The sequence below is a fragment of the Callionymus lyra genome, chromosome 12 (assembly GCF_982586985.1).
Source record: "Callionymus lyra chromosome 12, fCalLyr1.hap1.1, whole genome shotgun sequence".
Lineage (NCBI taxonomy): Eukaryota > Metazoa > Chordata > Actinopteri > Syngnathiformes > Callionymidae > Callionymus > Callionymus lyra.
In genome coordinates, this window is record NC_141829.1 from 26,120,603 (window position 1) to 26,141,428 (window position 20,826).

Sequence of the window (20,826 nt, forward strand, 5' to 3'; positions counted from 1 at the left end):
GGAGAGTAAACCCAACGTAAACATCTCCCCGGCGAGTCTCATAAACATGCCCCTCAACAACGACGTCATTGTTCTCTGAAGAAAGTGTTCCACTGAGGGGTCTGCAGATGTCCTACTAAAACTCAAGAAGTCCACTTTTCTGTGTTTCTCACCATAATAAACAGAGGAATTCATGAAGTGGTCAGCACCTGTGGCGTCACTCATGAACATGTTGGTGGAACATTAACTGGTCAGATGGTCAGGGATGGAGGTGTTGCTGCGGGGACGCGCTCAGAGGGGGCGGGCTCGGACCACACTCCGCGGCGGAACCCGGTCCAGCACTCAAGACCACAGATCTGGGACGAGACACATCGGCGGCCAACATGACCAAGGTAATCCGTTTCGAACTCGCTTTTGCCGATGAGAAAGTCACTTTTTTATGCGTCTGTGCAGCAGCCTGGACTCCAGATGCAACAACAAAAAAAAGTTTTCGCTACTTCGTTGTAGTTGGTTTATTTGTCATACATTTGGGCTACTTTGTCCCTGGTAGTTCAGTGTACCCTCCTGCAACTTTACTACGAGATGACGCAACAGATACATCTTCAATGGCTTTAGTTTTTGCAGAACTTTGACAAAAAGTTTAAAGGTAGGCGATAGTTCTGTGCAGATTTGCTTCTGCAGCTTCCACAAATAGAATGAAAAATACTACTTTTGTGAACTGTTCCTAACCACCGCCAAACCTTTTTTAGATTTTGTTTACTTTGAAATGTACTATTATGCGTTCATAATGCTGACGAATTACATTCTTTCATTATTTTTATATTTCTTTTTTTCTAAACAACAAATGAAAGGTAGCCTTTTTTTAAACCTGTTTTTATTAATATATAAATATAAACAATTGTAATCCTCCTCTAAATATATCTACTTCTATCCCTCTACATTTCCGTTATCTCTTTTACCCTTTATGCCCCCGAAACTGATTTTCCAGTTTTATCTCCAAAAAAGCCTTTTCTGCGTTTTCCCCTCAAAATTCATACATTGCATGTGGTAGTAGTAACTTGGAGGTCATGGTAAATAACAAAAGGTTGGTGACCTCAGGTCTAGAGAAAGCTGCGACACTATGCTTTGTTCAGGATTATCTGCACATTAAACAAACCAAAATTCTTAAAGAACTTGCAAAACAAAAGGTATATATCATGGTTTCATTTGTTGCCCTCACTTCTTCATGTTCTCTTTAAATTCTCATCTGAGAGTGATAATCTTTTTTCAATCATTCATTTCCTACTGTTTATTTTTATCATCATTATAACCCACACACCATCACTTCTAGAGACAATTTGAAGTTCTCTCTCAGGTTGTACTCTAAATGTTTTTGAATACTGCATTAATGATTCACTTTGACAAATGTTTTATTCCTTCTTTGATCATTTATCAACTCCAAGATATGAGATAAGAAAAAACATATACTCCTTATATGGAAAGTATTGATTTAGTCATTGATTTTTGTGTTTCCTAGAAACTATGTGGAACCAAATACCCTGTCAGCATCTGCTTCATAGTGGTGAACGAGTTCTGCGAGCGCTTCTCCTACTATGGCATGAAAGGTATGTGGACTTCCTGACTACAGAACGCATGGCAGGTCAGATTGACATAAGGAGGAGAGAACTTATGCTCCCTCACATGACCTCACATGATCTAAGATGTCTTCATGTAAACAAAGCATACACATTCATTTTCCATCATGCATGTGATCTTGGTGTGGGGGTGTGTCTAACTGGTTGATCTGAGGTCACAAATATACATTGAATTTGTACACGAACAGGTACATTTCTATCATCGGGCCTTGTGTTTATCCACAGCGGTCCTGACACTGTACTTCCTGACATACCTGCACTGGGACAAAGATCTGTCCACGGCCGTGTATCACGCCTTCAGTAGCCTCTGCTACTTCACACCCATAATGGGAGCCGTCATCGCTGATTCCTGGCTTGGAAAGTTCAAGTTAGTTCTGCCTTATTTTTTTTTAACACATTTGTTTTTGGGCCTTGAGGTCACCTTGACATCGAGATAACACCATGGTTAAACTATTCATGTGTCAAACTATTAATTATTATTTATTGTAATTCAAGTTAAAAACGAATCTGATATATAAATGTTTATTTTATTTATAACATATTGCACTATTTTGTATTTATACTTTTATATACATTAATTATTATATTTAATATTTAAAATGTTGTTTATTTATTCTGTTTATACTATGTTATACTATTTTTAACTTATTAATATTTATATTTATTATTTTTATATATACATTCATTCTGCTGTGTTTTCAACGGTTGCCAAGCAAGGACATTTCGTTGCCAGTTTCACTGCTGTGTTTTTTGTGCAATGACAATAAAAGAAAGTCTAAAGTCTAAAGTCACTGCAACTAATTTCTAAACAGAACATGTTATTTTAAGTACTACTATCTGCAGGGTTTCCTATCCAAAGTCACACGCAAACCTGATCCCGGTACTATAGGTGATGATAATGAAGATGACAGGGATGATCTTGAGGACGATGATTGTAATGAATATGATGAGGATGATGGTAAAGATAAGGATAATGAAGATGATGAGTATGGTGATGATACTGGAGATGATGACGATGATGATGAAGATGAAATTAATGATAATGAAGATGATGAGAACGATGATGAAGTTAAGGATAACGAAGATGATGATGAAGATTAAGATAATGAAGATGATGAGAATGATGATGAAGATTAGGATAATGAAGAGGATGAGGATGAGGATGATGATGAAGATAATGATAATGAAAATGATGAGAATGATGATGAAGATTAGGATAATGAAGATGATGAGAATGATGATGAAGATTAGGATAATGAAGAGGATGAGGATGATGATGATGATGAAGATAATGATATTGAAAATGATGAGAATGATGATGAAGATTAGGATAATGAAGATGATGATGAAGATAAGGATACTGAAGATGATGAGGATGATGATGAAGAATAGGATAATGAAGATGATGAAGATAAGGATATTGAAGATGATGATGAAGAATATGATAATGAAGATGATGAAGATGATAAGGTTGATAATGAAGATAAGGATAATGAAGATGATGAGGATGATGATGAAGATTAGGATAATGAAGATGATGATGAAGATTAGGATAATGAAGATGATGGTGAAGATTAGGATAATGAAGATGATGAGGATGATTATGAAGATGATGAATAGGATTACATGAAAGTAGTGTCAAAAGAATGTCTTTAGTCATGAGAGAAGCCAATCAAGGTTAACATACTTCTGTCTAAGTACAGATAAAGGATGACTATCTCTTGATTAATTTTGAACAGATGAACAGCTGCTCAAAAGTTTTATCGATCACATTGAGAAAGTCAATTCACAACATGAACAAAAAGCTTCATATCAAACCGGAATATGGATCTGCTCATCACAATTTAGAGAAATCAAAGTTTATTGATGAAAACATTCAAATATGTTCACATTTGTAGAAATGTCTGTTTTAATACACCAAGAACTTTAGATCATGTGTGAGTGAAAATAGCGTTGCTCTACATTCCAGGCTGCTGAATGTGACAGCAGTCATGATTAATCAAATTAAGGTTTCCTACAGTGGAAGGTTCACAGGGAGCAGATTGAAGCCAGAAGGCACCGGGGCCCCAAGAGACAGTAAACTAATCAGATGATGAACAAACCAACAATTGGATGAAGTATTTAGTCCAATTGAAATAGAAGTTTAGTTTAGTCTCCACCCCCTGGTTTCTTCACCATTATTTAATGAATAAAATCACAATTGTGTTCTTTGTTCAACTCTTTGATTGTACTAGTGAACTAAAACACATAAAACACTTTATCAAGAATATTTCACCATTTACTGCCTGATGACACAATACTTTCTTTGGCAAAAAACTGGTCCTGCCCATGAAATGTATGGTCTTAAATCTGCTTGGTGGGGATTTTAAACAATAATAATTTATCTGCAAAAACTATTCTGCACTTAACCTTTGGATGATTTTATATCAAATGGTGTTATTGTTAATATATATAAAAAAAAGTAAATAATATAAATGAGCTTGGAGGGACTGATGAATTGATTCACGTCCACAGGACGATCATCTACCTGTCCATCGTCTACGTGATCGGTCACGTGGTCAAGTCTGTCGGAGCCATTCCAGACGTCGGAGACAAGAATGCACACATGTGAGTCACATTAAGCTCCAGGATGCCTGAATTGCTGTGAAAAGTGTGTGACTTCAGCTAAATGTGTCTTTTTCAGTGCTCTGTCCATGACGGGGTTAATTCTCATTGCCTTCGGAACAGGCGGGATCAAACCCTGTGTGGCAGCCTTTGGAGGAGACCAGTTTGATGAAGAAGATGTAAGAACGATATCAGATGTATACAACAATACATCGCCATACTTAGGCCTTCTTTATGATGTTGATATATTATCCTTCTATAAAAAGAAGCACAGAGTGGCTCGATAAAGGAAAAAATATGACCAACAAAATAATGTTTGGAAACAATTTGGCTTCCAAGGTAAAACGGGTGAACGTGATGATATTGCTAGGTTCTTGCCAACACTCACCCCTGCTTCATCTTTATTTTATGTATATATATATAATCATTACAGCAAAAATGGAATTCCCATCAACAGTTTTTCATTGTGGCCACATCATGACACTCATTTACAAGAATGTTGACTAACTGCACTTCAAAGAAGGAAGTGTTGCTCTACCAACTTAAAATACCAGTAAACACAACTGGACTGGTAGGAATTCACATGACTTCAATTTTAATATCTTCTTTTTTTAAACTTTTGAAACCTTTCAGTACTGTTTGAAAGTACTGATGTACTAGCTTTACTTTTGTTTTGTCTTTCCAAACCTCTCCTGAAACAAAAACTGTGGTAAAAATGATTTAAATTTGTACTTTGGTCTGGTTTGTGACCTTAGCTCCAATTTGTTTTTGCTTTGAACATTATTTGACAATTTGATGGTCAAGGGTGTCCGACCTTTGAAATGGTAAAAAAAAAAATGTGTCCTATATCTGCTGTTTATCTTAGATGGATTGATAGATAGAACTTTATTGATCCCTCAATTGCTTAGTTGCCAAGTTTCAGTTCCAAAAGTGATAAATGCATTACTACTTTAATGTTTCTGTTTATAGATGCCTGAGCGACTCTTTCTGCTTATGAAGTTCATGGCCTTTCTTAAATGAGATGATTGTCAAGTTGAAAATAATCTGTTTCAATTCTGTCTCAGCATCACTGTTAGTGTTGGTTTGAAAAAAGAATATCACAAATCATTTCAGGGTAGCCAGCGACAGAAATTCTTCTCCATCTTCTACATGTCCATTAATGCTGGGAGCCTTCTGTCAACTGTCATCACACCCATTCTGAGAGGTGAGCTGTGTGTTCTTAAAGTGTCACTGTCTGTGTCCAAGATGGTGATGGTGATGCTTTTATTCTTGCAGGTGATGTTCAGTGTTTCGGGGGCGACTGCTATGCTCTGGCCTTCGGTGTTCCTGCAGCTCTGATGGTTGTGGCTTTAGGTGAGTGGACTCCTGTAGGCACTCTCTCAACGAACGCTTGCTCTCATTAGGCCCATTTCAGTTTCGACTGTCAAATGATCTGAAACACGTTGTCAAGGTACTACCTTTTGAGCTCACTGTTGAAAACCCTGGGGATGAAAAAAATAGCATCGATAAATAAAGAATCAAATAATGATGAAAAATAAAAAATACATACTAACCATAATCCCAACTCTTTAATGAGGTATTATTCTTTTAACTTGCAAATAACAGAACTATCTAACTATCTAAAATTCTGATGTTGATACCATAGCTGTGTTTATTTTCATGGCTTCAGGAGACTCGGGTTGTTTATCAAGCAGAAGTAGAATAGTCGATGTAGATTCTTAGGTTCAGTTGGAAGTCTACTTCTCTTCTTCTCCGATGTTTTGCACTGAATGGAATAACTTGGGTCAAAGAAATCAGAAAATCTCATTATTTAATTACCAATCTTCAATAAAAGACATGTGAAGACTTTATGAAAAAGAAAGCCGCTGTTTTTTTAAATCTTTTATGCGGGTGTTTGACCAATCAGCACTTCGGACACCACCAACATTCTGAGGCTTCTAGGGTAAATAAAGTTGTAAAATACAAGCGTGTTTTGCTTGAAGATGACAACCTAAACTGATGACACCAGAAGAGAATTTTTCAACGGTGAAAGCAGAAGGCCAGTTTCATTCAATTTACTAGAAACAGGAGAAAGGACCAGACGGCCGAATTCCCAGAGGGCTCAGTTTAGCTCATAGCACACTAGCATGTCAGATTCATGGATTGTTTCCTTCTCTGTTTCTGTGAGTTTGCTGATCTTCTAGTCCTGTCCTCTTGGCTCCTGATAGACATTCAACTGTCCATGCCTGTGTGACCTGCATGCATGACTGACCACTCACTGTGAAACCAAACAATAGGGCTTGCTGAGAGGAGACATTGAACTGAGTTTTTGACCAAGATATGACCACATCTGAATGAACTGTGCCGAACAATGTTTCCTTCCCCCTTCTTTTGACAGTTGTCTTCAGCCTTGGAAGTGGGCTGTACAAGAGGAATCCTCCTCAGGGAAACATCTTGTTGGAAGTCTGCAATTGCATTGGGGTGAGTCATCTCCGCCATCAGAGGATGTATGTTCGGATGTTGATGTAACGATGTTGATGCCTCTACGGTCCCCAGTCATCTTTTTGTTACCTAATTGAATATATTATAAGTTCATTTACATATATATCTCCAATAATTGATCATGATCCCCTTGTCATGGAGCTACTCTCATGGTTTGTAAACTACTGTATTGCAAGTTTTACACAGGTTTACCTGTTGAATAACTAACTAGCAGTCGTTTGAATCGTCATTTCAAACATGTAAACATACTCGTTTGATTAAGAGACAGTGTGCAATAATGTTATAATTTTCGAGGACAAACAGGAAGCATAACCCCTCCGACGTTTTTTTGGCTGACCAGGATAAGAAAGAAAATGAATGTTCTAGTGTGGTAGAATGTGTCAATAACACATTTGAAAATCCATTGACACAAAAAAATCATTTAAAAATCTGAATTTTCACAACATCATCACAAGGCAGGAGACAAACACTTTCTGTTAGTCGTACACTCCCTTTATCTACTATGTCAAAAATGTATCGCTGTTTTGTCCTATCTCCCAAATTATTATCAATAGCAGGAACATCGAGATTACTTTCCAAAGTATTGCAAACCACAACATTCAACTATATTTCAAAACCTGTGCTGCCAAACAAATTAAATGAATTAACCTAACTTGTTAGGGGCACGGCCCAGCCAGCCCCTAATGTAGAGATGTCACGGCACCTGTCTATAGTAAGTCAGGTGTATCATTAAAGGACAACTAATGGGGAAACCCAACTTTCCTGACTTACTCACATGTTTAAAATGTTGAAGTTGTCCTCTCCAATATGCAGTAAGTCCCTCATTATTACCATATTTTGAAGTCATTACTTTATAAAGTTCTCCCTGAAATATAGGCGAACGAGAGGTTACAAGAGTCCATTATGACGTCAATACATTTTTTTATTTGTCATTGTCATTTTTATTTTGCCTATTAAGCAGTGCTCGTAACACGGCAGTCACATGTAACATGACTCAATAAAAAAATCCATCACAGACTTGGATGGCAAAGAAAAATGTTCTTTGGTAGCCAGCCGTTTTCCAGCCACCATCTGTAGAGTGTGAGAGCTGGTAAGCTGTAAGTTGCCCTCACAGATGTCCCCTAATAAAGCTGCCTCTCCTGAAATGTGCTGGTTGTACTCGCTCCAAGTCTTTAAAATGGTTAGTTTCAGTAAAGTTACTACAAAGGGAAACAACACGATCATGTTTAAATCTATGATGTAAAGATTCTAGCGGTAACTAATCTAGGACAACAATAGCAAATAGTGTTTTTGCCTCAAAATGGAATGGAATCTGTAATAATGTTTCTAAGTTAAGCTGAGCATCAGTACAGATCTACAGACATGTTGCTTGATATCAGGAAACAGTTTCTAATTCAATCTCTAAACCAAAGTAATCGTTGTGAATAATTAATTACTTGATATTGATAGAAGTACTGCAAGAAAACTGTAGGGGAAACTGAAGTGAACTAACAAAGCACAGGTTGACAGACAAGGTTTGAATTAAGAGATGAGAATGCTATTCGTTAGCTAACCATTTATTTTTCAGAAACAATGTTTTGTCCAAGGTCATACAACTATATATGTTCCAAAAAGTAATGTAAGATGATTTTAAGATTTCATTATTTGTAATTTTACAAATACACAAATAGTTGAATTGAGATTTAAGTGGCATAAAAAACATAATCATTTAATAATGTGCATTAATTACTGTATTGATCCAAATCCAAATTATTAAAGCAACAATATGTAAGATTCAAAATGTTGGTTCTTCCTCCCCGTACTGTCTGACTTTTTTTGCCAATTTTCTGCATGAAGATTTGTTTGTTCAAAACTAGAAAAAGGATCTTTTTGGGTCAATTTGTTATTATATCTTCTAAGTTGAAAAAGTCTCTCAGTAAGTTATATATAAAACACTGTTAAGTGTTTGTTTGACACAAAAAGACTCTTGGGGTCGTCCAGAAAAATGTACATAGTTCAGAACATTGTTCTTTGAACAGCAATTCAACAATGAGTAAATCACATCGTAAATGAAGGTTATCAAAAAAACAAGTTGTTTAAAAAATGAGGGTTGGGAAAAGATTGAGAACATAAAAGCAAATGTGTTTTTGGAAAAACTGAAGGTCTTTCTTTAAAATGAACTTTGAACCATAGTGTTATGTATCAATTTTTGGGTCTCTCTACAGTTTGCGATCAAAAATCGCTGGAGGCAGTCAAAGTATGAGCCGGCAAGGAAGCACTGGTTGGACTGGGCTCAAGACATGTATTCAGTGAGTCCAATTCCTTACACCAAACAAATTAATTAAATATTAACTAATTTCTCATCATATCTGTGTGTGCTTGTCAACAGAAACGTCTGATCCAGGAAATTAAAATGGTCCTGAGGGTGTTAGTGCTTTACATCCCGCTCCCCATGTTCTGGGCTTTGTTTGACCAGCAGGTACTTATTCTTCTTTTATAAATGCAGGGTTTACTTCTAGAGTACATATTTTGAAATGCTACATCTGATATTTGATTACTGCCATATTCATATTTTGATGGTTAATAATGTTATTGTTCTGCAAAAGTAATGCTTATAGTAAAAATACCCTGATATTTTGATAATAAGTTTGTTTTAAATAGTATTATTGTTAAAACAATGTCTGCTTAATTTGAATTGAAAGCTGTACACTTTCCACACACATATATTCTATTAAGCAAGGAGAGAAGCTTAAGTGCAGGTTTTAAGTTGTACCACTATCGTATTGATAGGAAGAGTAATGGAGCAGGTGTTATCCTAAAAGAGTAGCTTGTTGAGAATTTCCTGGTAGTCAAACTAGTGTCAGATAGACTGATGAAATGCTTGAAATTGAAGGTGTGATGTTAAATGTTATTAGTGGCTATGGCCCACAGGTGGGATGTGAACTAGAGGAGAAGGAAATATTCTGTAGGTGTACGATTCCTATTTTTAGGAATAAGGGAGATGTTCAAAATTACAGTAACAATAGAGAAATCAAGTGGATCAGCCATACAATAACAAAGTTATGGGAAAGAGTAGTGGAAACTAGACTGAGTCAGCATTTGTGAGCAACAGCATGGATTCATGCCTAGAAAGAATAATACAGATGCAGTATTTGCTTTAAGAATGTTGGTAGAGAAATACGGAGAATGGCAGAGGAAGCTGCATGTGCCTATATACGTAGATCTGGAAAAAGCCTATGACAGGGTAAAGGGCAAGGCAGAAAAAGTGTCTAGGGAAAATGTGTGGTCAGCCTCTTATGTCGAGGCTTCAATCCAAGAGGGACGTTCCAGACGTGCAGTATGGAGATATTTGGACGTTTTTAAGTGTCTTTTTGGACGAAGATGAATCGAAGACAACTGAGCTCTAGTCGTTACATTACAATACAGAAACATTTTTGTTTATAACTCTTAAAAGAAATGATTACTCTGAAAAGAATCCCAATCCTTAGTCGACATGAGGGCGAGTGGAAAATATGTGAAATTTGAATATTGGGTGAACTATCACTTTAAGCATTGATAATAATCATTACAATGTTTTGTACTGTATATTTACTGCAGTTGTTTAACTAAGTCATGGTTGTTTTTCCATTTCTTATGTAAAGCACTATGTGACTCTGAAGGGTTTTTTATATATACATTCATATACATCATAATTTAATCATCATAATCATCATCATTAATTACCCTGATTGCTCCTGATGGCAGATTCGGCGCGTGTGTGCAGCCTACTCCCATCAGTATGTGTGAATGGCTGTCAAAGCTCTTTGTGACCCTGGTCTAGAAAGGCGCTATATAAATAGAGATTATTATTATTATTATTATATTATTATATTAATATTATAATCATCATTTCAACAATGCAGAATACAAAATAAAAGGACATTAAAAATGAAATTATTTGATATCAAACTTAACCTAATTTATAGTAATGTACACGTTTGTAACTGACTGATTTGCTAAAATATATAATATTTTGTATGTAGGCTCAAAGAAATTATAGTTTACCAGATTTGAAAACTGAAGTAAAATTCTGTAACGCTTGTTGTTTTGCATTGTTACGGTTAAGAGTGAGACAGGTGATGGATGCATTATTGGAAAAACACTATGAAACATTTAAATAAAGTTCCCACATTTATAATTAGTTTTTTACAAAAAACTCGGAGCCTCATGCGACCCCTGGTCTAGAGACAGTGGCACTGCGGAAAAGGCAGGAAGCAGAGCTGGAGGTAGCAGAGATGAAGATGCTGAGGTTCTCTTTGGGAGTGACGAAGATGGATAAGATCAGGAATGAGTCAATCAGAGGAACATGTTAGATGTTTTGGAGATAATGTCAGAGAGGCCAGAATGAGATGGTTTGGTCATGTACAGAGCAGGGATGGTGATTATATTGGTAGAACGTCGCTGGGGTTGGAACTGCCAGGCAGGAGGTCTGGAGGAAGACCAAAGAGCTTTATGGCTGTAGTGAAAGAGGTCATGAGGTTGGTTGTTGTAAGGGGGGGGATACAGAGAACAGGGTTAGATTCGCTGTGGTGACCCCAGAAGAGAGCAGCCGAAAGAAAAGAAGAGAAGAAATGTAGAGTTTACACCATTGGCATCTCCTTTTAGGTATAATGTGAAACATTTGAGACTTATTTTAAAACTAAAAAAAAAAAAGAACTTACTTGTGACAAGAGGAAAGAAACCTGAAATTTTGTGTCAACCCAAGACAGCTGCTTTATTAGTTCTTCTAATTCTTTATTCGAACGTAGAGAAGCTTTTGAAAATAGGACAATTTCACAATTCTGTTCTTTTTTTCTTTTTTCGGCTGACTTCACATTGTTGGGCAATATAGGAACTTGACTCTTTTTAACCGTCAACACAACGGTTAATAGTTATCTTTATTTTTTTTGATGTCTTACTATTCTAGTTAAATTAAAACGTTATTTTCCTTGAAAAAAAAAATGTTTTGGAAAAAAAACAAATACTTTACAAAAAGCTAACATTTAAAAATGTTTGAATATTTACTCCAACTCTTATCTTCAATAAAACGTTGAATTACAAGCTTTGTTTTTAGCTTGATGTGCGCGTTGCGATGTTGTCACCACATGGTCATTACACAAACGAGTGTGTGTCATTTCTGTCTTCAAACTCCCATGATTCCCATTTATTCAGTTGGGCAACTGGAAACGTGTGATTATGTTTGACCTCTGATGTACATCCAACATTCCACAACAAGAATCACTTTGAGTTCTGCTCTTAAAAAAGCTAACGTTAGTTAGGTCTTGTCTAAAAAAAGCAGACCTTTTTTGTAGCTAGTTGAATCCCTGTCAACGAACATTCATCGCCACTTTGGCTTCTCAATGGAATCAACTTTATTGACAGCTGGTTGATGAGGCTGGTTTTAAAAGACTGTATGAAATCGACCAAAACAGAAGTGTGTGTATGGACAGAAAGGGAAGTAGAAGTGGACCAAGTAACATCATAATTGTGTCTGTCAATTTTAAAGGCTCATGGTAAGAAAAGTCATATTGCCCTCTGACTAATCTCTTCTATCTCTTTGTAACAGGGCTCTCGCTGGACTCTGCAGGCCACGAGAATGAACATGGCATTTGTAAGCATCTTTAGAAGACTCATAAAGACATCTGATGATGTTTATTACACCATGTGAATCATAATCTTAGTTGCATAAAAGTTTTGTGTCAGATATAGTGATGGTAACTTAACATTTTATGAGGCGAAATTAAATTCTGCTTTTATTTCAGGGAAACTCCTTCACGATAAAACCGGATCAAATGCAGGTACGTCCACAAAGTTAAAAAACAGGAACGCAGAGTATTGCACTTCTTTGTTTGTTCTTGTAAACTTACGTTCCCTTGTCAGACAATTAAGAAGAGTCGGCACAGACAACACAGCCCCTTTTTTAAACTATCAACATGTTTTTATGAGTACATTCATGAACATGCTTGAAATGGCAACATAGTGAGAGTAAATAATCAGTTTTAATGATAGAAGTGATAATCACTAAATTCTTTATGAGGTCCTTTTTATAGTTTTATTTTCTATTTTCCTTTTTTTTTTACAAGACTAGATAATGATCACCAACTGTTCTAACTCTTTAGTGTAGCAATGAAAACAGTTATCCAGAGATAACATTTTATATTTGTATTGTTCATTTGCATGTTTAAGAAAGACCTCAGTATTTAGTCCATCAGCATGAGAGTCATTCTAAATCAGAATCTATTTGAGACGAACACTGTTTGTGTGTTTCTTACCTACCTTTAGTACCTTTGCTGTTATGAAAATGACTTTTGAGAGGAGTTCATTTTGCTAAGAGAACATTTTCATTTTTTACTTTCCAAGATCTTGAGATTTCTAACCTAAGAGTAGTTTTACTGGTCCTAATTGTTTCTTTTTTCTTCTTCATGTGTTCAAAATGTGTGTGTGTAAATACACACATTGTCTGTACCTGTGTGTTGGTTACTTGTCTTAAAATCTTTAATAATATTTTGAATGTTCTCATCATTATTATTATTATCATGTTATTGTTGCTGTCGATATTACGATTCTTTAGCCAGTTTCTCTGTCATTTTAAACTCAAAATTGAAATTACGTTATTAAGTTAAATTAAGTTAACTTCAACACAGATAAATGGATAAACAATTTTTTTGTTACACTGTCTTGCTAAACATGTGTTTCCTTGTGCAAACATGTGCATGTGTTTTATTACACATAAAGCATTTAATTATCTGCTTCAAAATATGGTATAAAGCACAGTTACACAACAGAGAGGCTGTTAAGTACTTAAGACCAGCAATGTTTGACCAGTTGTCCTCATTTTATAGCTGTTTTTTGCTTAAAGTCCTTAAACCAGTGAAGCCTCATTGCCACTTACCTCAACCCCAGCTCTTTAGGGCCTTATAGTTGTCATTAAGCTTTTATAGAGTCAATTGAATCTTCACTCTCCTAGATGCTGAATGCTCTCCTCATCCTCGTCTTCGTGCCCATCTTTGACCTCCTCATATATCCACTTGTTGCTCGCTGCGGAATCAATGTCACGTGAGTGCAAAAATGACGTGTTTTATTTCTTTTTATATGCATTCTTCAACCTCAGAATGAAAATCAATTAAAAATATGGCTCGTTTTAGTCAGACAATGAAATGTTTATCACATGCTTACTGCTTAAAACACAAGGGATTGGACCTTTAACAATAACATTTTGTTTAAGGGTTTATGCTAACCAGATTTACCACTATTTCTTTTTTATTATCAGTGCCCTCATCATATGATCAGACAATTCTAACCACTGAATACACTCGCTTCTTACCTTTCTTTTCTTTTCTTACCTCAGACCTTTAAGGAAAATGGCCAGTGGGATGGTTTTTGCTGCGCTGGCCTTCGGAGCAGCCACTCTGGTGGAGGTCAACGTTGTGGTATGCATGTGTGAGAGCTACTCATTGACTCAAGCCCACTTGGCGCGGGATTTGAGGATCCACAGTCCATCACAGAGCACACACACACATTGTGACTATTTTCATCCAATTAAAACACATGTTTCTTAAACTAAATGTTGGTCACCAAGCTGCTTAAATGAATCGTTTACAACATGTTCACTTGCTGACTATGGCAAATCATTTTGAATAGAAATCTGGATGATGTTATGAAAAATACTTTTTCAAAGTACCTGTTTCGACGGTTAGTCCAGCAAAATAATCATCCATCAGCATGTTGGAAATATTGATTTAAACCTTGATGCTGTTAAGCGTGTTTAAGCTGCACCACAACAATCACACCTTTGTTTACTCTAGAAAACAGTGGTGGATCCTGCTCCAGCCGGGAATTGTCTCCTGCAGGTGTTGAACCTTGCAGAAGGTGAGGTCAACGTGAAGTTTCCTGGAGGTCCAGAGTTTCCTTCTGTCCAGTACCTGAAGGTAACTACCAATCGTCCTGGTAACGGTTAGTTTGTTCAGACGGGTGACTCCACACTTCTTTTTTAGGACCCTGAAGAATATGTTACAGTTCCAATAGTGTCTCCAGGAGAAGAAGTAGATGTTCAGCTGGTCTATCAAGGAACAGCATCGGAGTGTAGACACGTTTTTGCACAGGAGCAATCCTACAGTTTCATCATGTATCCAACTCCTTCAGGGATCCAGTGTAAACTAGTAAGTGAGATCAATGTTAAAGTGTAAAAGGAATATAATCTTTCACCCATTATTATTGTATATATGCATTGTTTTCTTTTCATCCAGGTGGAGGACTTCATCAAGAAAAATGAAAATGGGAATCCTTTTCTGAGGTTAATATCCACTCATTTATTCACTGCAGTACTATAGTACAGTAGTCTGATAAAGATCAGCATAATAATGTAGTATGGAACAATATAGAATAAATGCAGAAAAAATAAATCTTCACAAATTACAAAACTTGGATCGTGAACACACTGTCATGGTGGAAACCATTGTGTTATTTCTGGGTCGAAGTCACTCGAGGCCCGAAAACAACTGTGTCATCTTATTCCAGAGACAACACAAGGGTTGAGTTAAAGTTGATCATCATTGATCATTGATCTGACATCAACGATGGTGATACTTAGTGTAAAGAAAAGATTAAAGATGAAATACTAATAGATTACTTTTTTTTCTAGCCATGTTACATGACAAACGTGCAGAAAAAAACATTTATTCAATTGAAAACAAAATATCTATCCGTGTATTTCTGGAAGCCACGGAGGCAACACAGGGGATACCTCAAACACATTTGTTTTTGGGCCACTGGTTGACCTTGACCTTGAGATAACACATGTTATGAATGTTGCGTTCAGTTACATCAAAACATTTCAACCTTTAGAACATAGTCGTCATGAAGGTCCAGCACCCCCAACGAAGGTCAGTAATAACACGTCTCCAGAGAAGCATCAGATGGGAGTATAATCTGACCCAATTGTGTTGTCCAGATTATACATTTGCCATCTGTTTCGAGATCACCCAATAAATCCAAATCTTGTAGCTGCATTTTGCTGCTGCGGTGGAAGTTTTGGATTCATCTCGCCTAAAACTTACATCTAAAACTTAAGAGATAAGAGATAAAGGAGCTCTGTCACCTTCAAGAGAAGTAGAGTATGATGAACCATTACAGACATATAAAAAAAAAAAACTCTCAAGAACTTTCCTTCTGTGTGCGTTTGATTACAGATTCCTCAACACACTGCCAGACACTTGGAACATCACTGTTGGAGACGCAGCGTTCCACATGGCACCAGACTACAGTATGTCTCCCAACAAGACTGTGGATCGGGGAATGTAAGTGTCTCATCTTCTCCTCTTCAGAAATGCATTTTGACAAATCTGTGATCAAACAGGTTAACGTTACTTGTTTCATCCAGCTTTTTCTTCCTCATCATTTCCTGTCAGTGGCTGCCACAGAAAATCAGAAACTACTGAAATATGCTATGACAAAACACTTTAAAATGTAGATTGTTACTAAGCAGGGTGTTTTTCTCATCATGGCAGATACACATCCTCTGGTTGCAAAGTCAGTTCTGGTGTGTGTTATGATCTGGACCTGGGCCTCCTGGACTTTGGTGCCTCCTACACTGCTATTCTCCTCGAGGTAGTTGTCTTCTCTCTTTCTGCCACTGAATCTTAGTGTCATGCTGCTGTCAAACACTTTGTTACTCTTCAGAAGGGAGAAAAGATAGTGGCAGAAAAGGTGGAGAACGTGAAAGCAAACAACGTCCACATCGCCTGGCAGATCCCTCAGTATGTCCTCATCACGGCTGGGGAGGTGATGTTCTCCATCACCGGTCTGGAGTTCTCCTACTCACAGGTAAGAACTGAAAGTGAGGTCACAGCTTGTGGCGAAGGTTGGGCGCTCTAAAAGATCCCCGCTCTCATCTCAGTGGGAGAAATGAAAGGTTTGAATGTAGGAATTGACCTCTATGGTTTGTCTGGAGTCTCGAGGCAATAATCTTTCTACCGCTGCAGTTCATGTCCGTCGCCTCTGTCTCCTCCAGGCTCCAGCAAACATGAAGTCGGTCCTGCAGGCAGGGTGGCTGCTCACTGTGGCATTTGGAAACGTGATTGTGCTGATCGTCGCTGAAGGAGCTGGACTTGAACAGGTACTCTTGTTGTTGGTCTGCTAAAAAAAATGTATTCCTCTTGATAAGCCTCATCCTGGCTGATTTAAAATCGTCTTATGACATATTTGGAAATGATACTAAATATATATTTAGATATATTAATATCTTGTAATTATTAATTTAATTTAATATTGAATCATTTAATATTTATACTAGTATAAACATAAAAAGAATACTGAGAAAAGTCTTCAGCCTATAAATGGAGGATTAAACTCCATCATAAGCAAAGCAAAACTTCAAGCAGGGTCGACCAGTCGCAGCAAATGGGTGGAATATCCTTCATTCATTTTATTTTGGGAGCGTATTGAAAATAATCAGCCATTGTGCAACAATAATGGAGTAATATAATGTTAAGTTATTAAGTTAAGTTATTGTTTTGATTGTTTAAGCGCTTTGTGACCCTTCTCTAGAAAAGTGCTATACAAATAAAAATGACTTACTTACTTACTTACTTAATTACTTAAGTATATGGACACATTCTTCACTCATGTGGATGCACCAGCAACGGCATTCAGAGTCTGACTAGAAACTGTAGACACCCTTGACAATGAATATTGAATCCTGGTTTAAACCTAATTAAATGAAGTGTTAATTCTTAAATCTCCCTCCAGGCTAATAAATATTTGAACATCTTGCTGTAAGAACAGTTATTCTCTGCTCCTGAAGCTGTTCCTCACAGAAACCTGACTGCCCAGTTTTGTCACTTCCTCTCCCAGTGGATTGAATTCCTGCTGTTCGCCGGGCTGCTGCTGGCCGTCTGCGTCATCTTCTCCGTCATGTGCTGCTTCTACACCTACGTGGACCCGGACCAGCTGGAGACCCTGTCCATGCATGAGGCTGACGCTCTCGACGAGGACGGAGAGAAGAAGAAAAGTCAAGGGGTCCAGCTTAAGAACCAAGGCACTAAACTGTAGATAGAAGAAGCTGTGTTGTGCACCTCAGTATTTGTTGTGTAAACACCTTTCCAAGACAGGTGAACAATTATTGTGTACAAGACAGGAAGTGATGAATGGACAAGTGACAGATCAATAGTGTTATTAGCCATGTGTTGTTCATATTTGTTACCAGACTTTACAAACTAATGCTTGTATTCTTTTTGTAACATAATGATTTTTAGACAAAAGTGTAGCACTATTTATGTTATATTCTCTCTCTTTTTTTTCTCACTCAATCAGCGGTAATGCAGGTCAGAGATCAAAAGCATAGTTTGCATTCATCATGATCACTATTGACATAGTTTGTTGACTTTTTATCTTCATTTCAATGATTTGTTTGGTTTTGGTTTACATTATTCATTCATTGTGATCAACGCTGCATCGACAAGACAGAACCATCAGTGCCAAGCAGAAGCAAGTGTACGTTAAATTAAGAAATTCAGTATTTATCAGCAAGTCGTGGGCATTAAAAGCTGACGAAATAAATAGTATTAAGATAAACTAGCAATGCTAGTTAGATTAGCCAGTGAGTGGCAGATGTCCATCGCCTACCCTTTGTTATTTGGACCTTCATACGTGACTCAGTGTGCATCCAGACTTTATGCATAAGTCTCACAGGTGAAGTCACATTCATCCAGAAACTAATGGTTGAGTGTTTGTCAAATTGTATGTGTCAAAAACAACATCACACATTTTCAGCATCTCCTTTACTGTAGTCTTAAGTTTGCATAGTAGCACCATTAGTTTGTTTGCCTGTTTAGATTCTAATTCATCCAGGTCTGTGTTATCTAGAGGGTTCTCAAGCATGTAACTAGACTGTGTATACTTTTGGGAAGACGTTTCACCTGTAATCCAAGAGTTTTCTTTAGTTCACATTCATTATACCGACCGTAAAATAAATAAAAAACTCCCATAGAAGGATCAAATTCTAATGATTCTGGGTACAGAATGTATATTTTGAAACTTCTTAATCATACATTTTATTAGTTGTTTGTAAATAAGAACAAGCATATTTATCACTGCAACTCAGGACATTTCTAGTCTAAAGTAAATTTCAGAGGAATTGCACACATTTATGTTGAGCAATGAATCAAACACTTCTTTTAATTTAATTTTGCGAATAGTCCTTTATAAATGTCTGTAAATACTTCTTTGTTGTGTTCAATAGTTGTCTGTAAAAAAAATTCAAGATTAAAACAGCATTTTCACCACTGACGACCTGTGTCTTTATTCGACATCAACCTCTTTTTCCATTTTATTCTTCGCTGTTCAATCTCTGATCACAGACATATTAATGCTTCTCTGACTGAGACGTGGCAGAAGTTAGATTCATTTTCTCTACTTTACTTCCTGCCATGAATCACTGATCTGCTTGCCAGCTGCGCTCTGGATCCAAACAGAAGAGAACATTTGGATGACACTTATATCTAGATCTACAAAGAAGGATCATCACCATAAGCACACACAATTGGATGTAGGAAGCTTTTTATTGACTGCTGGAGGAATAAACTGGATTAGTAGCAACAGAAAACCCAAACAAACATTTAGAATCTTGGTGGCTGATCAGATGGATGTGTTTGTGTTAAGGGGGGTTTATGTCAATGCATTCATGTGAATAGTTATGTTACAGTGCTGTCTTGTTACACTGTCGACTAGAATAAAATGTTTAGGTACCTGGATGTACTATGTTTTAATACTGTAAAGTCTGTGTTTGCTGTGTCTTTAAGAGACTTTTGGTCTTCCTACAGTTCTTAAGTGGATGACCGATGAACTGTGGCTCTTGCACTGCATTTAATTCACTTTTTTTTTTAAATGTACTATTTTAATTTTATTTTTACTATATACTATATGGTCGAACCATCACCCTTTGATTTTTTTTCACAGCAATACAGCAATTATTCATAAGAATAAAAAATAAAATAAAATAAGAACAAAGAGAAATAAAGAGAAAAAAACAAGATGTTACAATCTAATTCTAAAAATAAAGAACATAGATCAAAGAAAAATAACAAGACAAAGGATACAAAGATTAACATAGAACAGAACATCCTGATACTTTTACTCCATTCCTGCCCCCAAATTCAGAATTATACAATCTAATAGCCTGACGAATGAGTCCCTGAGTCTATTTGTTTTTCATCTGGTAAGGAGCATTCGTGCACTCATTCTGCTTCTCTGCTCACTGATGACTGTTCAGAGGATGACTGTCATCATCCATGATGGACAGTAGTTTGTCCAGTGATCTCCTCTCAGCAACTGTCACCAGTGAGTCCAGCTTCATGCCAACCACAGAGCCAGCCTTCTGATCAACCTGTCCAACCTGTTGACACTCCTCTTGGACACATTTCCACCCCGACACACCACAGAATAGAACAGGACACTGGCCACCACAGACTGGTAGAATATGCAGAGGAGTTTCCTGCAGATGTTAAATGATCGAAGCCTCCTCAGAAAGTACAGTCTACTCTGAACTTTCTTATATACATGGTCTGTGTTGCAGGACCAGTCCAGTTTACTGTCCAGCCACACACTGAGGTACTTATAGTTGTGAACTATCTCCACCTCGTCGCCTCTGATGGACACTGAACGTGGCTTTGTCCTGGACCTCCTAAAGTTCAAGACCAGCTCCTTGTTCTTTGAGGTGTTCAGCAGCAAGTGGTTCCTCTCACTCCAGTCCACAAAGTCACGTATCGGACTCCTGTACTCATCTTCGCTGTTGTCCCTGATGCATCCAACAATAGCAGTGTCGTCAGCACTTCTGGACGAGACTCAGCTCTGAGTTGTAGCAGAAGTCTGAAGTGTAGATGGTGAAGAGGAGAGGGGCCAGTACTGTCCCCTGAGGTGCTCCTGTACTGCACACCACAGTGTCAGACGTGATGTCCTTCAGCCTGACATACTGTGGTCGATCAGATATATAATCCGTAATCCAGGAGACCAGACCAGGGTCCACATGCATCTGTGTCAATTTGTCCTGCAGCAGAGTGGGCTGGATAGTGTTGAAGGCACTAGAAAAGTCCAGGAACAGGATTCTCACTGAGCCGCTTCCTTTATCCAGGTGGGA

General features: G+C 37.2%; 1 protein-coding gene across 1 annotated transcript; it reads left to right on the forward strand.

Annotated features, from left to right (window-relative positions):
• Positions 1 to 321: 321 nt before the first annotated feature.
• On the forward strand, positions 322 to 18,697 carry slc15a2 (solute carrier family 15 member 2). Its single transcript, XM_087804461.1, has 22 exons — positions 322 to 371; positions 1,496 to 1,583; positions 1,839 to 1,980; positions 4,128 to 4,220; positions 4,297 to 4,396; positions 5,331 to 5,421; positions 5,493 to 5,570; positions 6,595 to 6,677; positions 8,903 to 8,986; positions 9,067 to 9,156; positions 12,262 to 12,306; positions 12,458 to 12,493; positions 13,663 to 13,751; positions 14,044 to 14,125; positions 14,501 to 14,623; positions 14,690 to 14,854; positions 14,942 to 14,988; positions 15,884 to 15,991; positions 16,202 to 16,301; positions 16,374 to 16,517; positions 16,705 to 16,809; positions 17,547 to 18,697. The coding sequence occupies exons 1-22, from the start codon at positions 363 to 365 to the stop codon at positions 17,742 to 17,744; spliced, it is 2,100 nt and encodes a 699-aa protein (XP_087660587.1). The 5' UTR covers positions 322 to 362; the 3' UTR covers positions 17,745 to 18,697.
• The last annotated feature ends 2,129 nt before the right edge of the window (positions 18,698 to 20,826 follow it).